Source organism: Monodon monoceros, unplaced genomic scaffold, assembly GCF_005190385.1.
Source record: "Monodon monoceros isolate NGI ecotype Baffin Bay Population unplaced genomic scaffold, NGI_Narwhal_1 Super_Scaffold_9, whole genome shotgun sequence".
Classification (NCBI taxonomy): Eukaryota; Metazoa; Chordata; class Mammalia; order Artiodactyla; family Monodontidae; genus Monodon; species Monodon monoceros.
The window spans coordinates 16,893,894-16,916,196 of record NW_021703786.1 but is presented as its reverse complement, the minus strand read 5'-3'; the positions used below and the strand labels follow the sequence as shown (position 1 = coordinate 16,916,196).

At 44.2% G+C, this 22,303-nt stretch overlaps 1 protein-coding gene across 1 annotated transcript; it reads right to left on the bottom strand.

The window, feature by feature from the left end:
- Window positions 1-1,150: 1,150 nt before the first annotated feature.
- CASC3 (CASC3 exon junction complex subunit) lies at window positions 1,151-22,150 on the bottom strand. The gene is made up of 14 exons (XM_029212103.1): window positions 21,841-22,150; window positions 21,448-21,475; window positions 21,065-21,102; window positions 9,537-9,695; window positions 9,296-9,447; window positions 8,346-8,522; window positions 6,941-7,626; window positions 5,537-5,601; window positions 5,122-5,236; window positions 4,782-4,880; window positions 4,314-4,528; window positions 3,575-3,697; window positions 3,331-3,394; window positions 1,151-2,860 (listed from the first exon to the last, which is right to left on the bottom strand). Exons 1-13 carry the CDS (start codon window positions 22,069-22,071, stop codon window positions 3,371-3,373), a joined length of 2,112 nt encoding a protein of 703 aa, XP_029067936.1. The 5' UTR covers window positions 22,072-22,150; the 3' UTR covers window positions 1,151-2,860; window positions 3,331-3,370.
- Window positions 22,151-22,303: the final 153 nt, after the last annotated feature.

Below are 22,303 nucleotides of genomic sequence, written 5' to 3'. Positions count from 1 at the left end.
GCAGGGCTACCTAAGGCTGATCCGTCTGCCCCTTAACACTCGCCTTCTTTCTGCCCACTGAGAGGCAGGCCGGGAGGGCAGAGAACCTGGGGGCTTTGCTGAGCTTGAGTTTCTTCTTGCTGAGCTGGTTACCAGGGCAACAGAGAGAGCAATGGGATCTAACTGCAGGACTGGAGAATCAAGAGGCAGGGGTGAGGGGGAAATATCATGCTCATTCCTCCTGCCAGCAACGCACCCCCAAGGCTGGCTGGCATCCTTTGGATGACCCCAAGAGATCAGGCCCATAGTTACCCATCACTCTGCAGGGGAGAAGGTAAGTAAACTGACATGAATCAAAGGGGAATTAGGGCTGAGGGTCAGAAGAGTCAATGGTTCTCTGGCTGTGGCAGCAGCACCAAAGGGTATAGGAGGGAGTCCCAACTGTCATTTTAAGATGCACCATGATGCCCATGCCCCCAGTGTACAAAGGCTTGTGGGACCCAAGGACAGATGCTGCCAGCTCCACACTGAATTCAACTGCTTCCCCACACCAGGGATAGCCTTTGTAGTAAACTTCCACACCACCCAGGATCTGGAGGATCTGCAGGAGGAAATAGTCAACTCAAAGCTAGCTACCAAGTGGCCTAGGTAACTGGGAGTGTGAGCCAGAGCTGGTCTTTCAATTGCCCCTCTTCTTTACTTGTACTGATAGGAGCCTCTCTCTTACACTGTGGTCCTTGATACTTCAGTGCCAGCGCAAATTTTCCTTTTCAAGAGGACAGCTAGCTAATTGCACCTTCCCCTCATCCAAGACCTGGTACAGTTGTATTGATATGTGGGGCATCACCCTGGGAAACTTACTTGCCAAGCACAAAGGCAGGCATGAGGGTTACTAGCTGTTCATGTAGGTAAGCAACATCTCACTAGATTTTCTGTCCCTTGCACTTCCAATCTAAGAGACTGCATATCCTGGTGTCTATGCGGCAATGGGGTTAAGAAAATTAATAGGGAGTACAGTCATCTGTGGCCTCATGGGGGGGGTCTTCACCTCTCTGGGCTTCCATTTCACAATTCTGAGTTGGCTCAAGCTGGGACTGCGACTCTAGGGAATCAGGGGGTCCCCTTCCCTCCCTCCCAAATCAAGACTCATGCAAAACACTGGCAAAGGAGCCAAGTTTACATGTCTAAATTTTATTTTCTCCAAGTCACAATGCCAATCACATATGTGCACCCTTTAAAACAGTAACAAACAAGAACAATACACATGGAGAAACTCTTGCAACAAAACACAGTGGACCAACAGAGACAACTGTCACAGTGTCTTAAGGTCTGGGAATCTGGGCATGTGGCCCACTGGCTTGAGGAGACATCTTCAGGTTTAAGGCAAAGGGAACAGCCTACAAAAGGCACAACCATCAGCCACCCCTGGAACAATCTCTTAGTTGTTTCCTCCTTGGGGGTTACAGCTTGAGTGCCTCTTTCCCCTCCCACCCCTGTGACTCAGAGTGGTTAAGCCAGCTGCTGAAGAGAAGGAACAGAATTAGTGACATTACTTGGGGAGAGACACAGCTGCCACCTTCTCCCTCAGGTCTGTAGAAGGACAGGGACAATGGCCAAGTTACCCCTGGCAGTCACAAGTGCTGCAGTAACAGGAATCTCTTCCAAAGAGGCAGCAGGGGAGTGGTTCAGCGCCATAGATAAGAAGGAAAGGAGGGAGGAGCCCTTGCCCTGAAAAGTGACTGGCGTCCTTAGGCTTTAGGCCCAGGTGTGGTACCCTCTGTCTGCAAGGACAGGAGTAATAAAACTTAGGGAAAACAAGGCAGTAACATCTAAAACACTTGTAGCAGGAAAGACACGGAGAAGAGCAATTGCAAAGGACAGGGAAGACGGCTGGCTGGGTTATATCTGCCTCGAGAGAGATGCATTGGTCCATAGCAACTGGAAGAGGTGTGGTAGAAAGGATGTAAAGAAAAGCAGAGCCCTCTAATTCCACTTACCTCAAAGACTGAGCCCTGAGGACTGTGTGAATACACACCCCTAAGGTGCAAAGGGTCTCACTCCACCCTCCCTTTCTCACTAAAGCATCTAGTTTGCCATCTCTCTCCACTTTGAGACTTTGCCCTTAGTAGAGAAGTGAAGTCTACCAGAGTACAGAGACTGATGAAGGCCCAGAATTCTAAAAACCGAAGTCAAGAAGAAGGACTCCTACCACACACTTTGAGATCTTCTCCACAATGGGACACTCTGTGCAGACAGCTATGTTTCCATAGAGTTAGAAGAGTTAAGAGAGTCCAAGTATACAATAACAAAGGCCAACCAAAAATGAAAGGCCAGCTCTTTGTAGACTTGGTGGGGGAAGACTGGCTGGTAAGGTCTCAATTATCTGGGATGCAGGGAAGAGCCAAAAGGGAACCCAGAGAAGCTAGCAAACCAGAGAATGAACGTGTTTCATTTAAAGGCAGAGAGAGAGAAGGGGGCGGGGGGGGGTGTTAAAGGAATATTAATTTAAGAATAGCAAGCCAGGCTTTAAAAACGAACATCTTAGAAAACAAAACAGGATGGAGCTTCCCTGGGAGCAGCAGATGCTTGAATTTCCCAGGAGAAAGTGAAGAAGAGCAAAAGATGTGGGCTCCTAGATGTAGACTCAGAAGCCTGGGCTGTCTGGATCTCTGCTCCTCTGAGCACAGCCAACTCAAAGAAAGACTGAAAACGGGAGGAAGTCCACTTGCTTCTCCCTTTCTCCAACAGAGCCTATCCTCAGAGGAAGGCAGGGGTTCCCCCCATTCAGCTGCTTGCTGGTAGGAGCCATCCTATATCTTCGAAGCCCTCCTGGTAGTAGACAGCCAGTTGTTTTCTATCCTGGGTTCTCACCTCTGCTGTCCTGACAGGGGTGAGAAAAAGGGAAGAACCACCAAAGTGTTAGTGGACCTTTTGGGTATTTATAAGCTATTTCCAAAAAGCCACATTTCTAAATAATGTATATTAAAGTAATATCCCTAAAACAAAACAAAACAACAAAACCACCATGGTCTTTCTCCTCCACGACCTTTAGAATTAGCTCTGCTGTAGCACCTCAAATTTAGATTTCCCTTTTCCTTAATAAGGAATGCCCTCCTGCATTTTTTCCTTCCAGCTTCCCAAATAAAATGCTACCAAATTAACAGTGGTTTTTACTCAACCCTGCTCAGTGCATTCATAAAACAAAGAAACTGGCAAATTCTGGGACTCCTCTAAGCCTCCCCGAGATATCCCATGATTACAACTTGGAGCACTAATTAGGTGACTGTTGAGCAAGTAAGCATAAGCATTAGTTTTAAGAATGTTCTGAGTCATATTAAGTTGTACACTTACTTTTATACGATGTTAGATTTAAAATATTCAGAAATTCATATTAACTGGAACCCCTGCTTACAACCTGAAATAAAGTTGGAATTTGTTATCAGGTCATTATTATTAAAAAAAAAAAAAAAAAGACCATTTTCCATAGAAACACACCCAGAAAAGGAGGGAAATCTGAAGAAAAGGAAAGCCCACTGAGGTCGGATGTGCCCTAAACATCCCTTGTTTAGAGCTCCTTCCCTAGGAGCTCTCATACCTCAGGTGGTGGGGGCTTGATGGTGACTGGCTGGGGAGTCCTCCGGGGTGGGGAGGGCTTTGGCTGCACCTGCTGCTGGGCGGGGTTATAGTAGGTCACTCCTCCATATACCTGCGATGGGGCCTGGGACCCCAATAAGCAAGGAGAAGAAAAAGGAATTAATTCATCCAAACTATGATAAACAGGAAACATTATTCAGGCACAAAAATAAGAGCATTGAGGAATTTATAATTTTTTAAATCTCTAAGCTGCCCCCCTTTAAAATAATTATTCATTTCTGCCTTAATATGTCCTAATAGGGTTCTTACTTCTTCAAAGTACTACCCAGCTTTCTCTAATTCCTACCATCAGCTGACAAATGGAAGAAACTGAGCTCAGTGGTGACACTCCAGATACCACATGGTGTCAACCTTCTGGGAGTTAAACAGTACAGGGAGGGGTAGGGCTGGTAAGTAGAATACAACTTCATTATGCAGCTGAATAAACAGCAGACATGCGCACCTAAGACATACTAAAATACTTGAATGAAACACCATTGAAGAAACGGAAGAGAATAAACAGATGATGGGCATCACGTAAGCTGCATTTCTAGCTCATGACCACCAAGAGGCGTCCTGACACCACATGCAAATCAGTGGCATTGAAATGTTCTCTCCAATTCCTTGAGCATTCTCCTCATACTATATTCCTGTCTGATTTAAAGGATGTGTACTTAGGAAAATCTCATTAGCCATCTCACCTGTGTGTTAGGATATAGATGAGGCGGTGGGGGGGGAGGCAGTGCCCCTGGAGCATAAGGGTAACTGGGATTACCAAAGTTCATGACGCCTGGAGCAGAAAAGTAGGTAGGAGCAAGCAACTGCTGAGGTGGTGGCTGTCCTGGAGCCATGGACACTGGTGGGGGATAGAGGCCTGGATTGGGCAGAGGTGCCGGTGTCTGGTGGGGATGTAAACCTGGACAATAAGAAAACAAAAACTGAAATAAAAGGTAACACCATTTCCATGGGATGGCCTGGCTGAACTGCTCACCACAAACTGCTCAGGATGGAAATCCTCAGGATGCACCCAAGAGGAGTTTGTTGCCCAAGCAGCCGAAGTGGCCAGCTTCATTAGCAAGCAGCACAGAGCTCAAGAGGATGGGGTTTGTGAAGCCCCCAACACACATCCTTACGTACTGGAAGCATACAAGCAGAGGCGCAAAGCTTACCTGGGTGGGGAAGGTGCATTTCTGGCTGCACAATCATGCCCTGAGGAGGCAGTGGGGCAGGGCTGTCACCATGGGTATAGATTGGTCCCTGGAACTGCACTGTAAGATATCACATTGGGACTCTCATAAACCCTCACTCTTCACATCACATGGACAAGTCTCCTTGACCCCCAAGCCCTTTGAAAAGATGTTCTCATTTCCATGTGAAGAAAACAGCAACCAGAGAATGTTTGTTAACCACAAGGAGAGGTCAGAAGGGAAATTCAGGAGGCAGGAGGCTGGTCTCTTAGTTCACTTCACCCTGCCAAGAAAGATACTCCAACAATAAAAATAAACTCACATGGATCATAGTAATGTCCCTCCATGATACTGATGTGCACAGGAGGGGCAGGGGGCTCCGGCACAGGTCTTTGCCGTTGAGATGAATAGCGCTTGGCTCGCCCACCCTGGACACCCTGAAATAAAGAAAGAGGTCTGAGCAAGAAGACTTCCAAAAGGCTGACTCTCGTATCATGCCCCACCCTCCTTTAGGTACTGCAAAACACTTACTTGGTACATGGCAGTGTTAAAAAAAAGTATTTGCAAAAAGAATTGAAAAACCAATGAAAAAGCATCAAGATCTAAACCCAAACCCTGTACCCTACATTTCGGGAGACCCAAATTAAAAGGGAAACATGCGAAAACTGACTTAGTTTAAACAGTGAATGAGCTGTGACATGCAACCCCCTACATGTGCCCCTTTCCCCCTTCTGTACCATTTCTTCCATCCGGTTAAACTGAGGTGGAGGTCCTGCTCCCATGTGTATGTGGTTGGGCATACCTGTAATACACCAAAAAAGTCACTGCTGCAGAGCAGACAGATGTGAACGGGACTCAAGATACCATCAAGAAAGTGACAGGCTGAAGAATCCCAACATGGGGAATGGCTTTCTTCCTTTAAACTAACAAAATTCCTTTTAAACTATCTCTGCTTCCTGTCAACTCCAGCATTTGGAAATTTGCCCCCATTGCCTGCCACCTTAATACAGCAATAAAACCTCTGAACATGAAAAAAAAATTACTTCAGTAATGCAATTCAGAAAATGCAAGTTCAAAATTTTCCCATCAAGTATTTCCCTGAACAGAATCCCTGGGAGGTTATAATTAGCATATTACATTATCAAGCATCTTGAAAAATCTCAGCCCTGAAGTCTCTGAGCAACAACTAGAGAGGGGAGGATGTTCTAAATCTACCTGATTATTCCTGGCCACAGAGGTCTGGGCTAGAAGTATAGGAAGAGATTCCCCTCTGGCAGAAGATGACTCAGGACAAAAGGGAATGTTCTAGAGACTGTCTTCCAATGGTAATAAGGCATTGGTAGGAGAGTGTACTCCTCTATCCAAAGATCAACTCCAGGTCCAGTTTAGGCTACCCTGGTTTTCGGTGTTCAAAAATTACGCACACCAGATAAGAATGCAGAAATTGCCAGTCCAAATCAGGATTTCCAATCTTTGAGTTCGATTTAGATTTCAGAAACTAAGGAAAAGATCCTCTAAACTATCTGACTGCAGGAAGAAAAAAAGGATTGGGGAGAGGGGTGGTAGATAGGTCCTAGTCACTAGCACTATGTTGTCCAACAGGATATCCACTAGCCACATGTGGTTATTTAAATTTCAATTAATTAAAATTAAAACTTCAGTTTCTCAGTCACTCTAGCCATATTACAAGTATTCAAAAGCACCATCAGTACAGAAAGTTCTACTGGGCAGCCTGGCTCTAGAAGACTGAGGAAATTAGAGAGGCTTTCCTTTCAAAAAGATTAGGAGATACTCATCCAAATTCAAATGCAGTTTCTGCCCTGAAACATTTAACCATTAGTTCAAATAATAAGAACACTGCCTTCTTCCACTTTTTCTACAGCGACTGGTAACGGGTTCTGTACTCAGGAGCTCAGTATTGATGACTGATCAGTTAATAGTAAGCAAAGTAGTGGGGTAGTCTTGTGCAATAGATAAAACTGCTCTGAGGTTTTTGAATGAATATACCTATGAATCCATCTGTTTCTTGCAGTTAATGAAGATATTGTCAGACACCACATCCCTGAGAGACATAAGTCCCATGCGCCTAAGTCCAATGATACAAAGGGGAAAAAGCGAGTCACTATCCCTAAGGTACCTACCCCGAAGCTCACGTGATTGCAGGAATGAAGGCTGCCCTGGGCTCCAATTCTGTTCTGTTATATTTAGTTGTGCCACATCTTGTTCAAGTCCACCTGTAGTAGAATCCACCGGAGCCTCCCAGTTCCCAGTCTTAGCAGGCGGAGGAGGCGTAGTTTCTGGGACTGGAGGTGCTGGGGTCAGCCCTTCAGGTGGAGGGGGCACCTCCTCTGCAACCTTGACTGCATCTCCAGCTTTGACCCTGGTTCTTCTTGCCCGGGAATAGGATTTCTTCTCAATAGGTCTGTCAGGAGCTGGTGGTGCAGTGTCAGGAGCAGGATTTGGTATCTCTGGGGCTGCCTCTTCCTTCTCAGGACTGCCAAGCACTTGAGCATCTGCTTCTGGAGATGGATCCCTTACTGGAGTCTGCTCCAGGCGCCGTGACCGGTAACTGGTCTCATGTTTAACAGTCTCACCAGACCTGCCAGCATGCTGCACGCCAGCTTCCACAGGCCTAAAACCAGCACAACCTTCCTTGAAGCCTCCAGATCGAGAGTAATTCCTGGCAGCAGACATGCGGCCAGTACCTACAGCATTCCTGTTGATAAATGTCCTTGGTGGTAAGGTGCCCCCAGGACCCTGGTGGCGATGGGACTTATTTGGCCGCTCCCCAATCCAGTTTGGATCTCTTTGTGGAGGACTCCCAAACCTGAACAAATGGAACAGAGAAATAACAAAAGGGACCACTAGAGACATAAACTGAGGGTCAGGGAGACTTCCTATATTCCTCACCCAATTATGGGCCAGAATAGCATGTTTGTTTTTTTTTTATAATAGTGTTTATTTATTTTTACTTGTTGACAGTTTGCTTTATTTATGGCTGTGTTGGGTCTTCGTTTCTGTGCGAGGGCTTTCTCTAGTTGTGGCAAGCGGGGGCCACTCTTCATCGCAGTGCGCGGGCCTCTCACTATCGCGGTCTCTCTTGTTGCAGAGCACAGGCTCCACACGCGCAGGCTCAGTAACTGTGGCTCACGGGCCCAGTTGCTCCGCGGCATGTGGGATCTTCCCAGACCAGGGCTGCGAACCCGTGTCCCCTGCACTGGCAGGCAGATTCTCAACCACTGCGCCACCAGGGAAGCCCCCAGAATAGCGTTTTAAAAAGCAGAGATCTGGGCTTCCCTGGTGGCGCAGTGGTTGAGAGTCCGCCTGCCGATGCAGGGGACACAAGTTCGTGCCCCGGTCCGCGAAGATCCCACATGCCGCGAAACGGCTGGGCCCGTGAGCCATGGCTGCTGAGCCTGCGCTTCCGGAGCATGTGCTCCGCAACGGGAGAGGCCACAACAGTGAGAGGCCCGCGTACCGCAAAAAAAAAAAAGCAGAGATTTTCTCCTGTAAATATCAATAGTGTAGGCTCCAAAATTTCCTCACCTGGGTTTCCGAATTCTTCGGGGTTTGATGTCATCAGGATTGTGAGCTGAGCGGATATCATAGCCATAAAGAGCAATGAGCTCCTGTCGGGACTTTGGAGCCTGTTCATCTTCCCGAAACTTGTCATGCTCCCAGCGACCCTCATCCTTCCACAGCTTTCGTTGACGTCCCTTGGGTCTGGTTGAAACCAGGGAAAAGTGTCTTAGGTTGGCAGATTCTGCCAAGTAAAGATGTTCATGGGGCTTCCCTGGCGGCACAGTGGTTGAGAGTCTGCCTGCCGATGCAGGGGACACGGGTTCGTGCCCCGGTCCGGGAAGATCCCACATGCCGCGGAGCGGCTGGGCCCGTGAGCCATGGCCGCTGAGCCTGCGCGTCTGGACCCTGTGCTCCGCAACGGGAGAGGCCACAACAGTGACAGGCCCGCATACCGCAAAAAAAAAAAAAAAAAGATGTTCATGAAATAAACAGCGTTGGGCAGGGAAACAGTAGGAACTCAGGTATTCTCTCCATCTTTCCCGACAGGCTATACAAAACAGGCCTTCCAAAAGCAAAAGTGAATCACAGCACCTCAGGGCCTGCTGGGCTCAAATGTAACAGGAATAGAAATGAGGAGAGACTTCACTTCAAACTACTCAGCACTCTGGAAACATCGCTCTCCTATAAGGCCACATATGCAAGTATTTCAAATCCCAGAGGTTTTGAGCCTCAGATTAAAGAAGGCAGTGGAAGTGTGGCTCTGGATCCCAGCTCCTCCAAGAGTTACTAAATATTCTAAGCCTTACTTTCCTCATTTGTACAAGAGGGATAATCACAGTACTTACCTTAAAATGTTGTGAACGGTAAATGAGATAATACAAGTAAAATACTCAGCAACGTGCCTGGCATATATTTCAATAGTAAGCACTAAATACATACTAACATACTACAGAGCAGTGGCAAGTGGCTGTTACCTGACTTCCTCCTCCTGAGTCTGCCCTCGAAGATCATGCTCAAAAAAGAGCCCCTTCCGGGGTATGTATGCTGGGTTCTTCCGATCTTCATCATCATCCAAATGCTTAGGGCCATTTTTACCAACTTTGTTCTCCACAGGCTCTGTGCTCTCCTATCGGACAGATAAAGGACTCCTTACTCACTCCAAAGTTAAGAGCTCCTATTCCAGAACCCAAATGGAGGCCTTTGGTGGGTACTAACCTGTCCATCCCCACTTTGCCTCTCTCCAGTCACAGTGCCTTTGGTATCAGGCTTTTCTTCCCCCTTCTCGTCTTTTGCTGAAGAATTAGCAGCATCATTGGCTTCTGATTTCAGCTCCACTTTGGAGTTTTCCTCTTCACTGTACTCCCCTTCATCACCCTGAAAAAAGTTTCCCTGTCAGCTGTGGAGATAAGATCTGAATGGTGTATTTTAAAATTTTCCATTTTTTAAAAAAATTTTCCATTCTTTAGGAAAACATTTTCTAACGAATTAAAAGCAAACACATCAATATTCTTACTAAAATTTCTAGAGAACAGAAGCATTGTTAAAAAAATTAAAAGCACATTAAAAAATATATATATACAGGGAATTCCCCGGCGGTCCAGTGGTTAGGACTCCATGCTCATGCTTTCACTGCCAAGGGCCTGGGTTCAATCCCTGGTCAGGGAACTGAGATCCTACAAGCAGTGCAGTGTGGCCAAAAAATATATATGTTTATATAGATTCCTGTAAGTTTTCCAGGAAGAAATGCAAGGGTCTGTTAACAGCAGCAGCCTCTTTCATTCACTAAGCTTACTGTGATAATCATTCATGATGTCAAATCATGCTGTACACCTTCAACTTACACAGTGCTATATGTCAATTATACCTTAATAAAACTGGGAGAAAAAACCCCCAAAAACCAAAAACAGTGGCAGCCTCTGGGGAAGAAGCCCAGGGGATATGGATGGGAGGCTTTAAGTGTCTAGCATACAGAAGGAGCTTTATCTTTGTTGATAATTTCTCTCCCTCTCAATGAATCGTCTCTTTAAACATGCAGTGCCTAATAACTACACTCTAACTCAAGCTGTTAATTCTCTCATCTCAAAATGGCTTAGAACAGAGATTCCCAACCTTTTAGATTATATGAACCCTTTTTTTAGGATCTAAAATTTTCATGGATCCCCATGAGACAATAGCTTAGTATAGTATCCACAAATTGAGAAAACATGTAATGACAAACAACTGCTATACATTCAATAATACTTTTAAATACATTTATATTTTATTAATTCATATATATATTCAATAATAGTAGTACATAAAGGTGGGAGATGTCGATTTGGTCTACAGATAATGAGAACACAGCTAGTGAATTTGCAACCCTTTATAATAACTCCATGATTTCCCAAGGCACTATTACTCTCAAGTTGGGAAATAGTGGCTTACATTTTTTATGTCTATGATATAAATACTAAATTTTCTGTAGCGTGAGAGCCCCTTAGCCAACAACTCTGTCCAGAATAAAATTATAAAATTATGACTTGGAAAACATTAGAAGGACTTGTACAATCACTGCACCTGAGAAATGAAAAAAATTAAAGCCCAAATGCTCTCTCTCCTCTCCACTTTCTTCCCTCTCTTAGCACAGCAAGATTGGATAATCCAATCAATTATACTTCAATTAAAAAAACAAACAAACAAACAAACAGGGGCTTCCCTGGTGGCGCAGTGGTTGAGAGTCTGCCTGCCGATGCAGGGGACACGGGTTCGTGCCCCGGTCCGTGAGGATCCCACATGCCGCGGAGCGGCTGGGCCCATGAGCCATGGCTGCTGAGCCATGTGGCTGGGAGAGGCCGCAACAGTGAGAGGCCCGCATACCGCAAAAAACAAACAACCAAAAAAACAACTGGATAATCCTGTTTGTGACATAGAAGTGTTAGGTCTGCCCATACAAAGAAGGGTCCCTTAGGCCATCCTTTAAATAGGGGCCACTAGAAAGGGTTAGGCGATAGAGGTGTAGCTAATTCTAGGTAGGGAAAGGGAGCAGCTAAGGCTCCTGCTAAGGGGGCTGGCTTTAGACTAAAGTTACTCTCATATCCTTGTCATTCCAAGATTTGGACCTAAGGAGGCAGGGCTATAGGCCAGGGGAGGTAGGTTTAGAGACCTATGAGGACACAAAGAAATGAATTCAAGGGAAGGTAGTTTAGTCCCCACTGCTGGGTTAACATGTAAGGGTATCGATATACCTCTGCCCCCCTGGTATATTCATGTACACTGGTCTCTTATTCTCCTACTGGGTCTGACACTCAATCTGTACCAGACCCTCTCCTGACTCCAGGTCCATGATGGCCTCAGGAATCTGATCAAAGATACTCACTGAGACTCCTGATGAAACAAGCTCTCAAGTTCTAAGTTTTTGACCTTTTTTCAAATAGGGCTAAGATTGCTGACTGGCCCAGACAAGTCAGTTAATTCCCCTTCCCCTTTATTCCCTGCTCAGCATCAGGGCGTTTCGGCCTCTAAGTGTTTTGGGTTAGGAGTCCCAGGAAGGTGACACTGCTATGAAACCACAGAGTTCAGGGAGACTGCTTGACCACACCCACACTATGAGAACCACACCTTTACCTACAGCTTTTTAACAACCAAGTACCCTTGATTCTTCCCATTTCTCCTCAATCACAAGAAGTTTTCTCTCCTCTTGAGTTGGGAATAGGTGGGTGGTAATCATTCAGTTCTTTCCTTGGTCCTATGTTCCCTGCAGGTTCTGTAGCAGAAATTGCAAGAATCTTGCTTGGGGGACCTCCCTGGTGGTCTAGTGGCTAAGACTCCACATTCCCAATGCAGGGGGCCCAGGTTCGAGTCCTGGTCAGGGAACTAGATCCCACATGCCACAACTAAGACCTGGCGCAGCAAATAAATAAATATTAAAAAAATAATAATAATAAAGATTTCATCTTTGAAAAAAAAATGTCTTCCTTGGTGTGTATGTGACCTTAATTCACTACTCCCCCCCCCCGCCCCAACACTGATTGAATTCAAACACCTTAAAATAGTATCAGCATGATTAATGAGAGAACTTTGTTTTACGCTCTATCCCCTCTTAGTCTGTGGTGGAATGTCATGAGGCAACTCTTTTATTCCAAATGAGAAACTAATTTTGTTTCCAGGGCAGGACAGAAAGATACAAATAGCACAGCGCTGAGGAGACTCCAAATTAGCATCAAAGTCTGGTGTAATGGAAGCCAAGGTGCTACCCTAGAGTCAAGCTTCTTCAGCTATGGGCTGACATCAAAACCCTTTCCCCTACTGCTGACTCTCCCATTCAGTGAACACTCTTCCCAACCCTAAAGCCTAGCTCTCTACTGAAGCAACTGCTTCCCTGGCAGAATCCTCATGCAAAGGTTTTAGCTCATGTTTCCATTTCCCACATATTTCAGAGTAAGAGGTCGACCTGGTATCTTCCTCATTGTCAATGTCTCTTCCAGATCTAACTCCTCTGCCTCATTTTAAATTTTTTTTAATTTTTATTATTTTTAATTTATTACTTATTGAAGAATAGTTGAATTATAATGTGCTAATTACTGCTGCACAGCAAAGTGACTCAGTTATACATATATAAACATTCTTTTTCCTATCCTTTTCCATTGTGGTTTATCACAGGATACTGAATATAGTTCCCTGTGCTACACAGTAAGATCTTGTTGTTTATCCATTCTATATATACCAGTTTGTATGTGCTAATCCCAACTCCACCTCATTTTAAACTGCTGTTTCTCTGAGGCTCCTATCACCTAGCTATACCCTGCTTCTCGAAAGTTCGGATTACACCACTTTACTTTTACGAAAGACCTACAGTAGCACTTGTTTTCACAAACTGAAAGAAACTTGAAGATAATTTTTGTTTTAAGAAAAAAGGCAAAAGTTAAAATTGTACTCAGTGTTTTGTTTTGCAGTGAGCTGCCATATTGGCAGCTCCACACCCCAAGCAGAAATAGTGGCACCACCAAGCTCCTGCCCTGGGAACTACACTCAGCCTCTCAGCATCAAGCTACCACAGCTTTGAACTGTGTCTGTGAGCATCCGTGCTTTATGTCGATTTATTCTGTGCATCCCTTGGCAAGATGTGTCCTAAGGTAATTGCTTCTTTGCTTTAAGCCATTTCAGCTCACAGGGACGCTCTATCAGACCAAGGGGGAAACCTGTACCTCTATGCCTCTGCCTGGGTCCACCTTGTCATTAATTTGAAGACTATGGCAAGGAGCTCACAGTTTTCACCTCCACTTTGGTCATCCACTTCCACGTACACACTTCAGTCTTACCTGGAACTGCTATATACATTTTCTTTTTTTTTAAGTAAACCTGATCTACTTTTAAAAATCTTAAATTTAAACACCTCAGACTTTGATCAAAACTGCCACATGGGGGACTTCCTTGGTGGCGCAGTGGTTAAGCATCTGCCTGCCAATGCAGGGGGCATGGGTTCGAGCCCTGGTCCGGGAAGATCCCACATGCCCTGGAGCAACTAAGCCCGTGTGTCACAACTACTGAGCCTGCACTCTAGAGCCCAAGACCCACAACCACTGAGCCCACGAGCCACAACTACTGAAGCCCGTGCGCCTAGAGCCCGTGCTCCGCAACAAGAGAAGCCACCACAATGAGAAGCCCGCGCACCGCAACAAAGAGCAGCCGCACTCGCCGCAACTAGAGAAAGCCCGCGTGCAGCAACAAAGACCCAACGCAGCCAAAAATATATATATAAATAAATAATTAAAAAAAAAAAAGCCACATGGAAAAGAATGAAGTTAGACTCTTACCTCACCCCTTACACAAAAATTAATTCAAAATGGATCAAAGACCTAAAATATAAGAGCCAAAACTATAAAATTCTTAGAAGAAAACATGACTTTGCATTTGGCATGGATTCAGCAAAAGCTTCTTTGACATGACACCAAACACACAAGCAACAAAAGAAAAAACAGATACATTGGACTTCATCAACACTGAAACCTTACACCATCAAGAAAGTGAAAAGACAACACACAGAATGGGAAAAAGTATTTGTAAATCATATATCTGATAAGAAACTTATATCTAGAATATATAAAGAACTCTTACAACTCAATGATAAAAAAAAACACCCAATTAAAAAAAGGACAAGGTATCTGAATAGCCACTTCTTCTAGGAAGATACACGAATAGCCAATAAACACAAGAAAAAATGCTCAACATCATTACTCATCAGGGAAATACAAATCAAAATGAGATACCGTTTCATACCTACTAGGATGGCTGGAATCAAAAAATCAAAACAATAATAAGTGCTGTTGAGAATGTGGAGAAACTGGAATTCCCATACACTGCTGCTGAGAATGTAAAACGGTGCAGCTGCTTTGGAAAACAGTTTGACAATTCCTCAAACAATTAAACAGTTACCACCTGACTCAGCAACTCCACTCCTAGGTACATAACCAAGAGAAATGCAAACATACAACCACACAAAAACTTGTACACTAATGTTTACAGCAGCATTATTCATAATAACAAAAAAACAGAAATTCAAGTGTCCATCAATGGATGAATGGATAAACAAAATGTGGTATATGCATACAACGTAGTATTATTCAGCCATAAAAAGAAATGAAGTACAGGGGACTTCCCTGGTGGTCCAATGGTAAAAAATCTGCCTTCTAATGCAGGGGGCATGGGTTTGATCCCTGGTCAGGGAACTAAGATCTCACATACCACAGGGCAACTAAGCCGGCGCGCCACAACTACTGAGCTCACGCGCCTCAACAAGAGTGCCTGTGTGCCACAAACTACGGAGCCCACATGCCACAACTAGAGAGAAAATCTGCACACCACAACTAGAGAGAAGCCCGCACACTGCAAAGAAAAATCCCACATGCCTCAACGGAGACCCTGCATGCCGCAACTAACAGCTTGGATGAAAACCTTGGAAACATTATGCTAAGTGAAAGAAGCCAGTATATTATATTATGTTGCCATATATGATTCCATTCATATAGAAGGCCAGAATAGGGAGATCTCTAGACACAGAAAGTAGATTTGTGGTTGCTTAGGGCTGGAGTGAATAAGGATGGAGGAACTGTGGGGGGCAAGTGACAGCTAAAGGGTACAGAATTTCTTTTTTTTTTTTTAAGATTTTTTTGATGTGGACCATATATATATATTTTAAATTAATTTATTTTTTGGCTGCGTTGGGTCTTTGTTGCTGCATGCGGGCTTTCTCTGTTTGTGGCGAGCAGGGGCTACTCTTCATTGCAGTGCGCAGGCTTCTCATTATGGTGGCTTCTCTTGGTCAGCACAGGCTCTAGGTGCATGGGCTTCAGTAGTTGAGGCACGCAGGCTCAGTAGTTGTGGCTCGCGGGCTCTAGAGCGCAGGCTCAGTAGTTGTGGCACACGGGCTTAGCTGTTCCGTGGCATGTGGGATCTTCCCGGACCAGGGATCAAACCCATGTCCCCTGCATTGGTAGACGGATTCTTAACCACTGCACCACTAGGGAAGTCCCCAGAATTTCCTTTTGAAGTGATGAAAATGTTCTGAAACTGACTGTGGTAATGGTCACGCATACCTGTATACACTAAAAACTATAGAACTGTACACTTTAAAGGGGTAAGTTGAATGGCACATAAATTATATTTCAATAAAGCTGTTAAAAAAAAAAAAAAACGAAAACCCGCCTGTTATTCCTGTTCTTCCCCAGTTACTCCTTTACTCTCTAGTCTCCAATTTCTTACGTCATCCACTCCCTTGACATTTCTACCTTTTCCCTACCGATCAGTCCTTTCCCACATTCACTTTCCTCTCTCAACTCTGTGACCCTTTCATTTCAATCACTACTAGTAATTCCCTCAAGTCCCCTACTCCCATGTGCCCAAGACTGGATCAACTATCTTTTTCTAAGCTTACAACCAGACTTCTGATCATCACTAAAGGGAGTTAAAAAAAAAAAAAAAAATCATACAACTTCACCCATCAGTGCCACCTCCAACCTCAACTACTCAAACTTCCTTTAGTCTCACAATTCCTACACTGCCCTTCCACCAACAACCATTCTTTACGTTTTTCCTTCTACTTCACAAGGAAAACAAAACAAAGGGCGCACCAGCTTCCTCCCCATATACCTTTGCTTCCCACTTCTCTATAATTACAATGGAAGATGTTTCCTATTGTTGTTGTCTTTCCTATTTCTTCTCATGTACTCAGTCAAGGACACCAATACACGCATTACCTATCCCCTCCCTTTTCTCTCCCTTTCTACTGATTTCTTCAACCTTTAGCCATACTTTATTCTCCAACTTAAAAAACAACACCAAACCCTCTCTTGACGTTACAGCCTTCTTTCCAGCTACCAGCTCTCTAGCCTCCCCTTCATAGGCTAATTTCTTTAAAAAATTTTCTTGGAGGATTCTGCGAAAATGGCAGCAGCATAGTTTTTGATCTCTTCAAATCTCCACATGAAATGGGAGCAAGATCAAAACCCTCTGGATAACATTTACAACAAAACTAGGTTACAAGCTATCCCCCAGGACCCAAAATATAAGCACATAAGAGCAAAGCATCAACAGCCACAAGACATGCATCAGATTGGTATCAGTGCTGGAAAAAGCAGAGAGCACTAAATGGACCTGAAAACAGAAGAACCCTGAACTAGTCAATAGAAAGCAAAACTGAGAATAACAGTTGAAACCAGAAGGGGTTTTACTGTCTCCAATAGAATGTGTGTTTAAGGGTCCTGCAGTAAGAAGGTCTGAAAGGGTTAGAGCAGTCTAACCCTTCTGAAATCTTAAAACCAATCTGGCTGCCAGGGTTCCCCTCTAGGAGAGTAACACACTGAAGATAAAACTGTTGAGAAGGGAATCAAATTCAGCAGAAGAGGGATAAAAGGAATGAAGGAAAGAGAAAGTCCAAAACAAGTTAGAGAAGGGAACAAAAGCAGAAAATCTCAGAAAGCAAGCCATCATATATATATTTTTTAACACTACAGAAAAACAACTGAAGAGGGAGCTCTATGAAGTTAGAAGAAGTTACTCTGAGCCGTACTTCCTTCGAAAAGATCAGGAAAACTAATTTTTAAAATCAACAAAGGAAAAATACAGAGATCAAGTCCCACATAAACTTGCTATGAGAAAAAGAAGAACGTAGAATAGCATTCCTACAATGAAAGCATGCCAAAAAGACATGCATATCATATCAAAATTGTAACTTCTATTTCAAAATGAGCAAAAAAGACATTAATATTATATAAGGCATGAAAGAACATCAGTCAGAATTAGAAAAATCCAAAAATGAAATGAAAGAACTCATTCATTCAAAGGGAGATATTAGAAATTAAAAAAAAAATTCATTTCAAATACAAAGTCTAAAACTAGAAGGAACACAAACAACACAAACACAACAATAATGCCTTATGAGAAATTAAAAGTGAAAAGGAAGAAAATATTTAAAAATCAACAGAAAATGAAGAAACAGATATAAAGGATTACAGAAGGAGGGTCAAACACTGAAGACAGGAAAAGAATATTGGGATAGAAGTTCCATGACATACTGTAGAGCACATCTCATACCTATGAACACTGATCCAGAATGACCAACTCCAGGACAAATTCTAATAAATTTATTGGACCTTAAAGAAAATATACTGGGAATATCTAGACAAAAATAGCAAGTGACTTATAAGGGAAAGAAAAATCAGGTGTTCACCAGTCAGTCCGGTGCAAGATAAAAGCTCTGGGTCACACTGGTATTTTTCCAAGGATATCATGGAAAGACAATTTGCAAGAAATACAAAGGACAGAGAGAGCATGCTGAGTTGTACTATGAATGAGTGACCATCAAAATCTTTTCAATGGATACACTGTAAAGAAAAGAAAGGGATGAAAAACTAAACTGCAGACTAAGAGATAGATCAAAATTTAAAAAATAGGCAAGACTAAAGTGTAGCATCTAGGTATATACAGTTAGTAATCAACAAGAAATTCAAGCAAGTAACACATTACAATGAAAGGCAAGATATCAAGTCTACTTCTCTAATCTAGACAAGTGCTGTCCAACAGATCTTTCTGGGATGATGGAAATGTTTTTATTTATGCACATGTGGCTACTGAGTACTTAAAATGTAGCTACTGCAACTGAGGAGCTGAACTTTTCAGTTTAATTAATTTAAATAGCCACATTTGGCTGGTGACTACCCTATCAGACAGAACAGAACTACACCTCTCTCTTAAATTTCAGACAATATATACTAGATATTGCCACATCAAAGTCCCACATGTTCCTCAATCTCAAAACAACCAAAACTTAACCCAACACTGTCCTTCCTGAAATCTCCTCCCACTGTGGTCCGTTTCTTAGTGAATAACACCATTCATCAACCTGGGCATCCCTTTGACTCCTCCTTAATTCAGGCTCCACATTCAATCAATCAAGAAGTTCTGTTAGTATCACCGAAATATCTCTCAAATCTATGTCTTGCTAGCGCCACTGCCATGTCCCTTCTTTAGGGCACCATCATGCTCCTTGGACTATCCTAATAACCTTTTAACAGCTCTGTCTCCAGTCTTGCCTCATCCACAATGCATCCCCCACACTTAAGCCTCCAACAGCCTTTCTTTCTTTGCTGTTAGAGTAACATCCAAACTCATTTATACACAGAATGGTAAACTCCTATAAAGTCACAAGCACCAAACCTCACTGAACACTCCATACTGCCTGGCAGTCTTTCTGATGTTTCTGTTCTCTAGTGACTACTGCAAACATTCCTCACTCCAAAACCTCTTATCTCCTTTTTACTCTTTGCAGATAACTTTACCACTGACTTCAAAGAAAATAAATCATCTCATCAATCACCACATTCTGTCAATTCCATAGCCTAAATAACTGTCAGTGCTGTCCACTTCTATTTTCACTGCCACCACTCCACTCCATGCCACACTTACTACTTTCCTAGACTTCCACAGTAGCTTTCTTAACTAGCTTTGCTGTCTCTAATCTTGCTCCCTTCAGATCAACTCTCCCCACTGCACACAAAATAATGGTTATAAAAATAATAATTCTAAAATATTACTGTGCCTCAACCTGGGATCTTGTTAACATACAAACGTCTGAGTCTTCCCTCCCTCTGCAAGATTGTTTCAGTAGGATTTTTTCATGTAGGTGTTCCCTGGATCTGACAAACACTGCTTTAAAATTTAAGTCTAATTCATAACCTGTATCACACTCTTGTTTAAAACCCTGGTACACTTTTTTACTTCCTTAGAATAAAATCCAAATAGTTTTCAACCTGGCTTATAAAGTACTTTAAAATTTGGACTGAGATTCATCCTTACCACCAGTCATACTAAACCTTTCATATCCTCCAACTCACCATGGAGTCCATCCCTTCTAGACCTTCTTTCCACACTGTTCCCTCTGCTTAGAAAATTCTACCTGGCTAACTCCTACTCACCCTTCAGGTCTCTATTTGAACATTCGCTCCTGTAAACATTTCCAAACACCCTAAACCCAGTTAGTTGTCCCTGCTATGTGCTCCCAAAGCACCATATGCTTCCAATAACATGGCATTTACCAAACATTATTGTAATTACTTAGTTAACTGTCTATATTTTCCCCCTCTGACCTGGAATGTACTGCTAAGTTCCATGAGGGCAGAACCATGCCTGTCTTTTATTCCAGTGCCTAGTACAGCTCCTGGCTCTGAGCAGGCACTTAATAAAGAGAAGGAACAAGTAATCCCTGCATGATCTGGCCCTTACTCACTAATATGCCCTTATTTCTTGTATCCATCCTGTCCCGACAATGTTCCAGCCACACCAAACTACTTTCAAGTTTCCAAATATTTAATCTTCTCTCCCGTCTCTGGGCTTTTGTAGCGGTTGTTCCCTCTGTCTAGAACATGGCTTGCCTGGCTAACTCCAATTCATTCTCCTCTGACTGCCTAAGATGGATTAAGTACCCGGCCATTAACACCCTACTTAACCCTATCCCCTAGCAGTTGTCACCAAGTCCTACGATTGCCTCAATGTTTGTCTGACTTCCTTATTAAGTTGTAAGATTCCTAAAGATAGGAACTTTGTTATATCTGTTGCATCTCCAGGGCTTAATGGAAAGTCTCATATGTAGCAACAGTTCTATAAAATTTATAGAATAAACCTTTGATCCACAATCCAATTCCTCCTTATATCTCAGGGCTCTGTTCAACAACTCCAGTAAACAAATAGCCATTCTGATAGCATCTCTAGTAGTTTATCCAATCAAAACAAGTAAGTTCACAAACGTTTGGCTTAGGGAAGCTTTCTGCTAAAGACAGAAAACCTTATCCATAAACTGAGAAATGCTTCTGACACAAACCACTCAGAATCCTACCCTTTTAAGGTCTTCAGATATACTCAGAAAAAATATCCAACTGGCTGGCTTCACTACCTAGGCATCATGAAATGGAGTGTCAAACAACCTGTAAAGGGCTTCAGAATGTTCTCATTCTCTCATTTAGAACCTTATTTCCTTTAGATAGGGTGAAAAGCCAGCTATTAACAGTATAACACATGTGGCCTGAAGAGGCTTACACCAAGCTTCCCTCCCTATAACTGAACAAGACCCTTTATAATAGTTTTCAGAAGCACAAATGAAGAATGCACAAGAGGAGTAACAAGTAGGTGATGGTACTTTTGAACCACAGGTGTGTACAGTTTTTAAAATACACTTTCCAACCTACACCATAGGAGAAAGAATCTATCACACTCACTTCTGAGTCTTCTGCACTTTCATAATCCGAGAGAACAGCTGAAAGGAAACAGAAACATGGAAAGAAAAAAAATTCAACACAAGTTATTATAATTACATCTCCTGACTGCCTGTTGCGGATCAAGCTAAAGTTCTCATTTAATTCTGACTTCAACCTATGAGGAAGATAAAATTACAGTCCCCATATCCAGACTGAAAACAGGTTCAAAGAGTGACTTTGACCTTCCCAAGATCATACTGCTAAAACGTACGCTTTTAAGCTCTATGCTACAAAGAGCCACTTTGCGGCACCCTCCCCCAAATCCTTACAGCCTGAGAGGATGTCAATTGCTGGAAACAGCTGACCTGAGTTTACGGGCAAACAACTGTCAGGATGCTACTCACCATCGCCCTCGATGCCATCTTCACTCTCCTAAAAGAAAGGAAAAGACATGGGTTAGTTCTGTGATTTCCAGAGGGTGAGAACTGAAAACTGAACACAAAATGGTTGGAAAGGGGCACGAGAAAAGGTACATCTTTAACAAGCAGCATCCGCGGGAGGTCCCGTCTATTCACCTCCAGTCCCAATTTCTGAATAAACATCCACTACCCATCCGCAGAAACTCTGCCCTCCCCCCACAAACCGCTCCTCCTCGCTTGGGGCTCCGGAGGCAAACCGCACTGGGATAGCTCTCTTCTCGAACACGTTACGCCTCAGCATCTACCGTCAACTCCCAGCCTCCCATCTTCACCTACACCCCGCCCGCCCCCCGGCCCGCCCCGCCCGCGCGCACTCACACACTCCGACTCCTCGGCGCTCTTGGCGCCCCCGCTCTCCAACCGCCGCAGATGAAGGGCCCCGGCTCGGCCTCCGCGCTGGGAAAGGAGAGAGCCACTGCCGCCGCCTCCAGCGCTACCACTACAGCTCCCGCCGCCCCGCGCCGGGGAACCGCCGCTGTCTGAGCCGGAAGCACCAGATTCTTCGTCCTCGGTGTCCTGCGAAGCGCGCTGCCGCCGCCGGTCCGCCATCTTACGGTGAACAGCCGCCGCCGGCCAGCTCCTGACGTACCCCGCCCGTCGCAGGGGCTGCCGGGAAGCTCGAGACCTGGTCCCAGCATGCTTCACTTGCGGCGCTGATCGCCCGGCTCTTCAGAGGGAGGGGCTGGGGGCGGAGCTGGCGCGCTGCGACAAGTTTGCCGGCGAGCGGGATTGCGTAAGTCGGTGACGTGAGGGGGCGTGACGTGGCCCCTGACTTCCCCCG